Below are 11,632 nucleotides of genomic sequence, written 5' to 3'. Positions count from 1 at the left end.
ATCTCAAAGTTGATCGTTGCAATATTTTTTTTGAAAAGTGGATTGCTAAACACAATGTCTTTGGGGCCATGGGCATTTATAGATGAGGGTGTTTATTGCTTTAATCGCTTATTTGAAAAACTCTACTCTAAACATTTCTTGCTTTTGTTGTTTGATGGGAGATTGGGCATTACTTCAAATGTTTTACATTCCACCTCATATTAATACCCCATATAGCATGCCATGTAAGCATTTGACTAGATTTGACTTTTCCTCAAATGCCCCGTGCACATAATCCAATGCCTATGTGACACTGATATGGCAGCATTTTTTAAATAAACATAGCCCAAATGCCTCGTGCACATAATCCAATGCCTATGTGACACTGATATGGCAGCATTTTTTAAATAAACATAGCCAATTATTTAGTGTTTCTGTTTTCTTTCTGATGCGAAATGGAGCACTTGTAAAACTCTCCGGTGCCAAACAACCACCCAATCAGCAGAAGCCGTGGCGGTATCAAATACAAAAACTGCTTGGAGCAATATCCTGGGCTGTTTTGAGGGGATAATGACCAATTCCTTGGCACCGTAGTAAAAAAAAATTGGGGGCAAAAATGAATTGACTATAATAGTGTAATGTAACTTTACAAACTCAGCCGCATGGAACTGGCGCTAGGAACAATATTTACACACCTGAACCTGAACTAACCCGGAAAGCTCAAATGCTCCTTCCCTATTCCCTAACATGACGTTGAACAATTGGAATTTGCTGAATCGCTCTTTATCACCCGGGTGTTATACGATCCACAAAATCCACACTTGTGGTACAACCAGTGGAAGCGTGCACTTCCCTTTTTATCGCAGTCATTGCAAAGAATGTCCTGGATTTACCAATATCAGTAATTTGTTGTTTACCACACAGAAGTTCAGAAGATCTCAAAATGATGATGAGAAAAATAAGTAAATAGGAAGTGTACCTGACACCGATCCCTGTACTCTTCTGGAAGTTCCTCAGCAGCCAGCAAAGCATCGAGCATGCCAAAGTAGACCTGATGGTTTGCATTTCTTTTAGAAAAACTTCAAGATAAATTAAAAATTAAACAAAAAAACTTTGGCATATTATTATTATGTCCCAATAATTTTCTTTTGCTGCAAGTATAAGCTCAGATGGATTCAATTTCCTGGGACACAAGAGACAAGACTACCTACCAGCCAGTCTTAATTCTTGAACCAATAACTAGAAAAGGGGAAAGTGGAAAAATAAATGAGATTGAGAGCATGATCAATCTCAACCCACCAAAACAAGTTATAATTAAAGACAGCTAGTGAAAGCTTCAACTACACTAGATTCCAATTGTTTGACACAATTTGGCAGTTCTATATAAGGTCATGATTCCAGTATAATACTACCAATGCATACACACACACACACACCATGAAGACTTTCAATGGTGTAGGTCGGTAGGTCCCACATTTTAGATAAAATAGATTACAAACTAAACATAATTTGATTTCCTAAATTATATAGAAACCTAATTCAGATTTATCACAATGAGTAGATCTCAAACAAAATACATGTAGCTTCCCAATACTTGAATTCAGAGTGGTCATTACCTGAAGTCCATTTTAAATTGTGATCCCTCAAATCATTTCTCATTAACTCAGGTCCTCAGCCCATCTCTTTGGCTTCCTCCTAGTTCTTTATGGAACTTTAGACTTGCACCAGATCACTTTTTTCTTGCTAGTGATTTTCTATGTACATGGGAAACCATCTTAGTCTACTTTTCCTCATTTCATCACCTACCAGGGCACTTCTTTTAACTCCCATGAATATGCACATTTCTAATCCCTATCCATTTCAGTTTTTCCACTCATCCATCCCTACATCCACATCTCCACTACACTCATTTTTTGGACATGTTTGTTGACTGCCCAACTCTCTAATCCATTCAATATTGTCAGTCTTAAAGCTTTCTAAATATACGAGACTATTATAAAAGTTGATAATAAAATTATCTATAAAGAAAAAAAAAACATAGAATATGTGAAGGGGAAATTTTTTGATTGACCACTCAGATTAAGTAGCAAGTACTAGCCACTGGACCAAAGCATCATCAGATGGTGTCAACTCTCCCACTTCTGAGTTTGAACCAAGACTCAGGCAGTATTTTTTTTATTTTTTGGAAAAGGTAAAGTAATTTTATTCAGCTCAAAAAAACATACAAGCTGGGTTCAGACCCAGAAGGGCAGCCTGAAAACCACAGCAGTTACACTCTCCACCAGGAATTAGAACAAGAGAAAGAAGACTCGGGCAGTATTTGAAGCTTCAAACTCAGGCAATGCTGAATGAAGCCACAGCAGGAGTGCACCTTCAAATGGAGCAGTCAAGATCAATAACTTGGTGGGTAACATGTGGAAAGAAGTCCATTGATGAAGTTAGAAATACAAATTTATGGCATATGTCCATATCGAGGCATGTGAATATATGATATACTACAATCAAGTCTAAAAGGAAACTAACAATTTCTACCCTACAGCAAACATACAGTCATCAGCAATTCAGTAAAAATGTGTAATCCAAAAAGAATTAAGGCTTAGTTTGGAAAATTGGAAGGGGTGCAAATACAAATATGTAGAGTGCAAAACCTTGTATTTTATATTATTTTACATGTATTTGTACTTTATATATTTGTATTTGTACTGTTTCCAAGTTAAGCCTATAGAGTGAAAACTACGAAATCAGGTAGAAAATCTTTTCTTGACAGTAAAATATTAACACGTTAAACTTTTTTCTTTCAGTTGGGATCATATCAAACTTTCCATTTCTCATTAAACTTCAGAATTAGAAGCTCCATTTAAGTGTCATAAATCAATGAATCTTGGACAAGAAGAGTTGGAACTAATAATGTAATAGAGGAAAAGATGCAGTCCTCTTACCGCCATATCTCCCAAGGATTTGCTACATATTGGGCAGGTATAGTGACTGCAGGTGTACGCCTAAACATAACAGAAATTGAATAAGATTTAAGTATAAATGTCTTCCCAAAAACCCTTTCCTTACAACCAATTGAAAAAGGAACCATTTCCATAAAAAGAGGGAAAAGACAAGAGATCTTAAATGAAAGCTAAATGGTAACAAAGGACAGACCTGAAAGCAAGCTGAATGCATGAAATGGCCACAAGGAAGACCTCGGACTGCCGCACTTGATGTGAATAAGAAGTCGCAACAGATAGGGCAGTTTGTTTCCAGGCCTTTCTCCCGACACTTGTGGTCCACTAATTTCTTTCCCATACAACAATTGCATGTCATGCAATGGAAGAAATCAACACCAAGTCCCTTCCCAAGGCGGCACAAATTGCAAAATGGGCAATGGTACACAGTCCTGAAGTTTAATAATAAATAAAATATAATATATAGGAGAGAAAATGCAAAGAACTCTATATTTTAACAGCAACCATCCAACAATACATTAGGATTATCTAACTTCATAAGTAATTCTCATTTTTTAAATAAAAGCCCCAAGTGGAAAAGTATGTATGCTACTTCCATATAAACTAAATCAAGCAGAACAAATTAATTGTTTTCTGACATGGCATCACTTCAAGAGACAGATTAGAATAGAAGCTTACTTTCTACTCAGAAAGTCAGGTGCCAGGGGAAACTAGCAGAGATCAGCAATTCAAAAAACGCATTGAGCACAAATTCTGCACAATATATAGCAATCCCCTAGTACTAAGTATTATATTGTAACTTGTAAGTTAACTACACCATTCACACTGCACAAGAAATTTTTATTCTAACCAAGAAAAGAAATGATGGAAGATAGCAACTTGACTTAAAGTCAACAAACAGAAATGAATGCCGTTAGTGTATGACAGCAACAACACAAATAATCTTGGCATTTTTTTTCTTTTTGTTGAACTGGTAAAACAACCTATGCATCATATTAAGAATTACACAATTCTGTTGAAATTTGCTTTAAATAATCATGCAATGTGCAATCAGTTGACATATTTATTCATTAGAAGTTCTAATGCATATAAAAAACTTTAAACCCCCTCCAGAAAAAACAACATTGCAGAATAAAGCAGATATTCCTCATGAATAGAAAATATATCACATGAAAGGATAATCTTTAATAAGTTGAAATATAAGGGGGCTTTTTATTTATCAAAAAAACGGGGGACCTTTTCGATGCATAAATGAGTGTTCATTTGAAATGATATCCCAAATTTTATGAATTCACTGCAATAAAGAGAAACCAAAAGCATCATTTTAAGTGAAATTATTACAAAAATGATGGTAAAATTAGAAACGAATCATTTTAGGATAGCAAGAAATGAGCATTCCGTTTTTTATAATGATCTTACATTAACTACTTCATATTTAAAATTGAACTTGTGAATGAAATTTCTTGGAATTAAAAGAGTGTCATTGCAAATGAATTTCCCTTTCATAAGGTATTAATATGAGAACAGGGGATAACCTTACAAGCAGAATATACAAATATAGCTGTCCATATATGTCAACAGCTCAGAAAATTTCCCCTTTTATACCAAAATTTCTGAATTTTAAGGCAATCCAATTTAATATTGTTTCATGAAACAGTTGTAATATCTCTCCATCTTGCTGGGGACCAGAAAGTGCACTGCGAATGTAATTAAAAACTTGGATATTAGATATTAGTGCCACATCAATGCCCATAGAACCACACTAGAATGGGCAAAATGGAGGGGAGCATCCAGAGTCTTATGTGATAGGAGAATGCCACTTAAGTGAAAAGGCAAATTCTTTATAACAGTAGTAAAGCTAGCAATGTTGTATGGAGCAAGGAGTTGGCAAATCAAGAAACATGTATAAGAAATAATGTGTGGCAGAAATGTGAATGTTGAGATGGATGAGCAAGGAGTTGGCAAGTCAAAGCAAATAGAGAAAGCCATTACCACCTTCTAATCTCCTGTTCTTTTGTTGTAGGTATCTGGGAAAAGATTTTTGGTCTTTTTGGTAACAGGTGGAGTGCCCCCCCCCCTCCCCCACACGAATAGGTAGTCTTTTTGACCCTACAACTTTTGGCTAGCCAAAGAGAAGTTATGTAGACATGTGCTTGATCTGCCTTGATTTGGATAGTATGGGAAGAGAGGAATGGCAGAATTTTCAATGATACAGAAAGAAATAAGGAAGCAGTGTGGGAATGTGAAATCTCTAGACCTATTTTTAAATTTCTTTTCTGATGATATTTGGCAAAATTAGGAAGCTATAGCAAGAAGTTCTTCTGTGAAAGAACAAGCCAGCTGCAACTTGGATACCTCCGGAAGAAGGTTTTATCAAGCTAAATTTTGATGGAAGCAGTCTTGGAAACCCAGGGCTGGCTGGCGTAGGAGTATTCGGAGATACTGATGGATACTTTCTTGTGTATATTCAGGTCCCATTGGGGAAGGAGATTCAGTGTATGCTGAACTCCAAGCAGTTTTGTGAGAAGTCAAATTGCTAGAGACCTAAACTATGACAGATTAATAATTGAAGGCCTCTAAACTGAGTAGGGTGGCTGACGGAACCGAAAACAGTGGCTTGAAAATACAGGTAATCAATGAAAGATTTAAATGGTTAATAAGAGATATCACAATTATTATCCAATGGGAGAAGAGGTCAGCAAATAGGATATCTGATTTTTTTTGCAGAACAGGGGGTGTATAAGTCTGAATTATTTGTTGCTCAATTGTAATTCTGATTCTGTAATGGAGACCGCACCTCACGCCTCAGTCTGGATGCTATTATTGTAACACTTTTCACTATCCTTAAGAATATTATCATTATTTATCAAAAAAAGAAAAAAAAAACTAGAAGGGACATAATCAGAAATGAAGTCATTTGAAAGAACCTAGGTATAGATCCAATAGGTGATAAAATGAGAGAAAGTAGACTAAGATAGCATGGTTATGTGCATAGAAAACCATCTACAGAACCCTTAAGAAGTGATCAGCTGCAAGTTGAAGGGGCTAGAAGGGCTCAGGGGCTAGGAGCAGACCAAAAAGGACATGGGTTGAAGTAAGAAATGATTTAAGAGCTTGTAATGGAACAATTGATATCTATTTCAATAAAAGTGCTGCTATTGATCAAAAGAAAATGGAACAATTGATGTGTAAACAGAATGGAATTCAAAATAGGATTCATCTGGCTAAACCCATGTAGAAGGGACAAGGCTTAAATGATGATGATGACAAGTACAACATCAACGCTCCAAATGCTGCCATAGTATCTAAATAAATAAATAACCAAAATCGAAACATAATATATAAATAAATAAATAAACTCTAGGTTTCAAATAAGTGTTCTACTGCCCAGCATGTACATCCTTTTTCTAGATAAGATCATTACACCCCTGAAATAAGAAGGTTCTGAAATCAGAAACACCATACCTTTCATCATCAAAAAATTTGCAGATGTTGCAATAATATTTTGCCATCAAAAATCCGTTGCAGGAAGGTGTAGTGCAACTTGGTCCCACTGCTTGAATCTTCAGGCACCGCATACACATCATTTCTGTTGTTGCTTTCCTGCAAAGAATAAAAATGTAAAACAAATATGCAAACACTGTACTTTGAATTATCCTCAGTGAATGCCAGAAATTTACCTATCCATTGAGTGATCGCTCACTTTATCATGGCAGAACCTACATGTGAATAACTTCCCACAGCAAGCAGCAACAAGTTTGCAGTTTCTTTTGTAGTGTTCACACCCAAATACTTGTTTCTCTGAATCTCGAAATGATGGTGACCATACAATTATTGCTTCACCATTCATAGTTTCCTCTGTTCTTGCTTGAGGTAACTTCTGTTGAGCAGCTAACCACCGACTAATATAAACATAACCCATCTAACAATAAGATTATGCAGTACCTCATGATTAAGATGATTGCATGTTTAGAAGGTTCCTAAAATAAGTGTATCACAGAAACAAACCTAGTCATAAGATTTTGAATAAGATATGCTTTCCTCCTTGGGTCAAGGGTCGAGTCCCGAGAAACCTTTCTTATCTCTGCCTCAAGCTCACTCTGATTCATCCGGAAAATATCCTTCCATCCAGGCTTGAACATTTGATCGCTCTGGTCAAGGCTTTCTTGGATACTGGATCCTGGAAAGGCATAAAAATCTAAATGCATTAAGAGAAACTTTTCCAATATAAACCCAAAATATTACAATTAATAAATATTGGATTTTGCACTTTACTTTAGACACAAATAAGAAAATAAGACAACATAGATAAACTGTAATAATAATGTTACAACAAATTGGAAAAGCATTTTCAGACCTTCATGAGAAATACTACTCTCTGGGTTTGCATCTGGTGAAGATGCTTCAGGAGTCCCTTCCCACCATTCGCTAAGCCATTCGCTGAACATTGTATTTTTGGTTGCCTGCTTCCACGTATCCATCATTTTGTTCTGTTCCTCCTGAGTAAGTACAGAAGTCACCCAAGGTAACATTGATTGGAGCACCTCTGCACCAGTAGTCCCAATTATGCGGCCAACAATTTTTTCTTGCTCCTCCACAGAAAAATGTATGTCAAACAATGGCCATAACTCAAGCTCTTCCCTAAAAACATGTTGATCCAATGTAACTCTCATAGATTTGCACATGCCCTGAAGCTTTGTAGCAAGTTCATTGTACTTCCTATTAAAATCAAAACTGTCAGTGCAAGAATCAACATCATCTCTAGTTGAATCTTCAGATATACTAATCTGCTTCTCATGAAGCTGTGAAAGCTCAGAAAGAGAAGATGAAATATCTGCAAACAGCTTCTCTTCCTGCTTGTGGTCCAGGGTATATGAGTGGCTGACATTATGAAGAGTCTCTTTTGATTCTAATGCTGGAAAGACAATCTCATCTTCAGCATTGCTATGAGCTTTGTACAAGCCCCGTAACAAACGGAATCTTCCACTGAATTGCCTAAGGAATGTCTGATCACAACCAATAAGCTTCCCAGATTCAACATCTAAATACTCAACATCCTTTCTGATAGCTTTATGAAATTTGAATATGTTATCAATGGGTCGTGATGGACAAGCCATGTCAGAAGAGCTAAAATCTGCTTCCCATATAAAAAGACTGGACTTGAAGGAAGGAGCGGATGCAATAAAAGACAGGGAGCGCAAAGACTTTGCTGCAGCAAGTGAACTTATTCCAAGGTTATTACTATTAACTCCTAATCCAGGGACACAGCAAGGCTGATCACTGAAAGATGGATTACATGTATTGACAGTAACATTGCCAGTTTTGCAAGATTCCAAGAAGTTGCCACGTTTAATTGGTCTTCTGTCATCATTTGCTATAATTGGCATTGGTTTTTCCTTATTAGACAATAGAGAGGCACATGCACAGAATGATTGACCATCATCATCTCCAATCTCAATTAACTTTTTCACCGCAAAGCATAAACCAGAAGAGAGACATACATCCTGAGAACGACCCTTAAGTGCCCAGCCAGAGAAAAGAGTAACCAGAGCAGCATCAGATTTTGGAGCTGTATCACATAAATCTGATAAGTGAAATTGAAGATAAAACATGAAAGGAATATGCTGTATGCAGCTTCTGAAGCTAAAAGCTAAAATAAGGACATATGTTAAACCTGCCAAATGCATGTTTCGGAGAAAAGACTTTGCTTCTTCATCACTTAGTGATCTCACCAACCATGGCAAGACACGCTCCACCAATTTCAAAGGCATCACACATAAGCTCTGATACAGTAATTCACGTTGTCTTTTGGGGCTAAAATGCTTCCGTGCAAGTGGAAGAACCTGGAATAATTACAAGGTACTTATTAACTGATTCTTAGAGATGAGAAGGTTTCTTTGACTGTGCAGACTTGAAGCCAATAAGATGATAATGTGTTATTAAATTTCTTCCAATAGGTTAGGGCATGACTATCTTGTTTCCCACTCTCCCCCTTTTGTGAATATTCAAAGGTAAGTAACTTCCAAAACAGGGATGGTTCATTATCATGCAAGTTGAAAGTCCTTGCAGACCAATCTTGGAATTCTTTATTGCATCAAGAAATGGAGCTAACCTGGACTTCCTCATCATGGAAGTGCTTCTGTATGGTTTCCATTATTAGATCAGCATGTGAGTACAGTTTTGCATAAAATGCAACTGGAGTAGAGTTGGCTCCAGCAGTTTGTATACTTTCTATCAGGCATCTAAATTTATTAAATTGACTCTCTTCTTCAGCATGCTCCTGCACAAAAGAGAGTTCTTTATCTACCGCAGGGAATATAACCTTGTCCTCAGCAATGCTGCATCCAGAGAAAGAAATGTACATTTACTAAGGCTGAGATAAATATAAGAAATACATAACTTTAGCAACATGACAATCTTAATATGGAAAAAGAATGAGGTTGTAATTCTTTCTCTGGAAAAGGCAGAATGAACCATAAAATGAAATTCATTTTTCTTTCAATGTTCTGAAAGTGTATAAAAAATGAAAGTTTCACATACTGGTAGACAAAGTGAGGAGTTTTCAGTTTTCAGGATGATGAGATAGCCATTTTATGCTCTATGATAAGGGTGCAAGTCAGCTTATTTCCCAGAATCTTAAGCGTTCATGTTAATTCAATATTAGCATTATTATGTGTGAAAGAACATGGTTATCATGTTTTAGAAAAAGAAATGCCTTTGAACTTAAAATTTTTGTTTTACAACATACATGCATACATTAATATGTATATACCTAAATACTTGCAGAGAAAAAAACTACATAAATATATAGATATATACATTTGTGGATGCACAATTGATAACGCATACATGCATGAGTAGTGAATACACATATACATAAGTACTTACATGCATAAAAACATAATTTTATAAAATCCTCAACCCTAACCCTACCCAAAGTACATCAGGTTCATACTTTTCAACCCTAAACCAAACTTCAATCCAACCCAACCCTAGTTTTTTGGAATGGGTTCGGGCTAACCAAGGATTAAAATGTCGATGCGGTACACCCCATATGGAGTGTATCATATCAGTATCGTGAGGGGGATATGTGGCACACTACAATTAGGCATGGTAACCACCCATTTGTTAATATTGATACAATAAACCCATGTATCAGCCAGTATCATGTTGTATCAACCAATAGGGAAGCCTGGTGTGTTGTCTCTCTATTAAGAAGCTTACAACTAGCATGATTTGAGCCTAGGTTGTCCAACACCCAAATCTAAATGCAGTCATAAACCGCTAAGCCATCTTTCGTCTTGTAATAATAAATGAAATAAAATAACTTTTATGTCTGCATGCAATCCAAGCAAATAGCATGTTGAGCAACTCCAACTGGAAATTAAAAAGAATAATATTCAAAAGGGCAAATTTCTTAAACTACCCCTAAGGTTTAGGAAATTAACTAACTATACCCATACTGTTTCAGTATTGTATTAAAGTACCCCTACTGTTTCTGATAATTGTCGCTATCGTTAAGAAAAAAATAAAATGTCGAAGTTGCCCTCCACTGTTTCTCAAATTTTCAAAATAAAACCCAACTGCTAAAAAAATTTCTCCAGCCACCGTAGCTGGTATGCAGCATCCCTTTCTTCTGCATCATCAGACCATGGTCTCTGCCGTTAATTCAGTTGTTTCCTATTTCCTTCTGATATACTTCTGATGAAACATTTGCCACAAAGAAGAAGAATAATGTCTTAGCGTTTATGCACTGTTTAATTGAATATTCGAAGTGAGTTCCGTTGTTCTTCAGACATTTGTTTTATGGTTATTTTGGTTGGGTGCTTAGGAAATTTAATAAGACCAATAGGAATTGCAAAGATGGAGTGGTTGGTGGTGGGAGCAGGAAAATGGCTAAATATCTCTTACCAAAATACTGCTGGACAGGGGAAGGCACTTTGCCCTTTTGTGTTTATGGAGACAGGTAGGAAATACTGCTCAAAACAGTTGGTTTGAATTACAGAAGACTCAAAGTTCTGGGTTGATTGAATGGGGTGGAACATTACGGAAAAAAAAATGTTAATGAAAGGAAATCAAAATCAACAGGACCGTCTCCTGCCTGATATTCCCACTCTTCACATAGAGACGGGTACACCCAAAAACGAAAGGGTAGGGTTTCCTACTCAAAAACGGAAGTAGTCAGATCTTCATAGCCAAATCCCATTAACAGTTCACATCTGTTATTATCTACACCGGAAAGGCCAAGGTTCCGGTTGCCGGTAGGCTTCATTTGGCATAGGTCTGAACAGATCCGCTCTGAGAGCTAACAAACAGAATGGATGTGCTCTGAGAGCTTTATTGCTCTTTGATATACACGGATGATAATCATCCAGAGGAAGAAGGGTATTTTAGGAATTTTAAAAAATATATTAATCAGGTGATGTCACATGTGACAGAGTGTGACGAAAAGTTAATGGCAGTGGAGGTTTTAGACAATTGTCAGAAAACTTAGGGGATACTTTAAGACAATATGTAAACAGTAAGGGTAGAGTTAGTTAATTTCCTAAACCTTAGGGGTACTTTAAGAAATTTGTCCTTTTCAAAATTAGTATTTTGCAAATGTTAATGGGATAAATAAACTATCAAACCAAAATTTATATCAAGAAATTTATACCAATAAAAATACTGTTTACAAAATATTCAAGAATATAATATTG

At 36.3% G+C, this 11,632-nt stretch overlaps 1 protein-coding gene across 2 annotated transcripts in view; it reads right to left on the bottom strand.

Moving 5' to 3' along the window:
* Positions 1-586: 586 nt before the first annotated feature.
* The window catches only part of LOC104606427 (zinc finger protein BRUTUS-like), a 32,037-nt gene continuing 20,991 nt past the window's right edge, over positions 587-11,632 (bottom strand). The window contains exons 5-14 of one of the 2 annotated variants that reach the window (XM_010271613.3): positions 9,046-9,271; positions 8,608-8,776; positions 7,291-8,502; positions 6,942-7,113; positions 6,614-6,835; positions 6,399-6,536; positions 3,130-3,364; positions 2,919-2,978; positions 959-1,030; positions 587-862 (exon numbers count right to left, since the gene is read on the bottom strand). In XM_010271613.3, coding sequence (XP_010269915.1) covers positions 722-862; positions 959-1,030; positions 2,919-2,978; positions 3,130-3,364; positions 6,399-6,536; positions 6,614-6,835; positions 6,942-7,113; positions 7,291-8,502; positions 8,608-8,776; positions 9,046-9,271 — 2,647 coding nt within the window. In that variant the 3' untranslated portion in view covers positions 587-721. Of the gene's footprint in view, positions 863-958; positions 1,031-2,918; positions 2,979-3,129; positions 3,365-3,546; positions 3,687-6,398; positions 6,537-6,613; positions 6,836-6,941; positions 7,114-7,290; positions 8,503-8,607; positions 8,777-9,045; positions 9,272-11,632 lie in introns of those variants that run through there. The other variant, XM_088890599.1, reaches the window with a different exon arrangement.

Source organism: Nelumbo nucifera, chromosome 6 (assembly GCF_055504915.1).
Source record: "Nelumbo nucifera cultivar China Antique chromosome 6, China Antique-T2T, whole genome shotgun sequence".
In the NCBI taxonomy this organism is placed as follows: Eukaryota; Viridiplantae; Streptophyta; class Magnoliopsida; order Proteales; family Nelumbonaceae; genus Nelumbo; species Nelumbo nucifera.
This window is presented reverse-complemented; position numbering and strand designations above follow the sequence as displayed.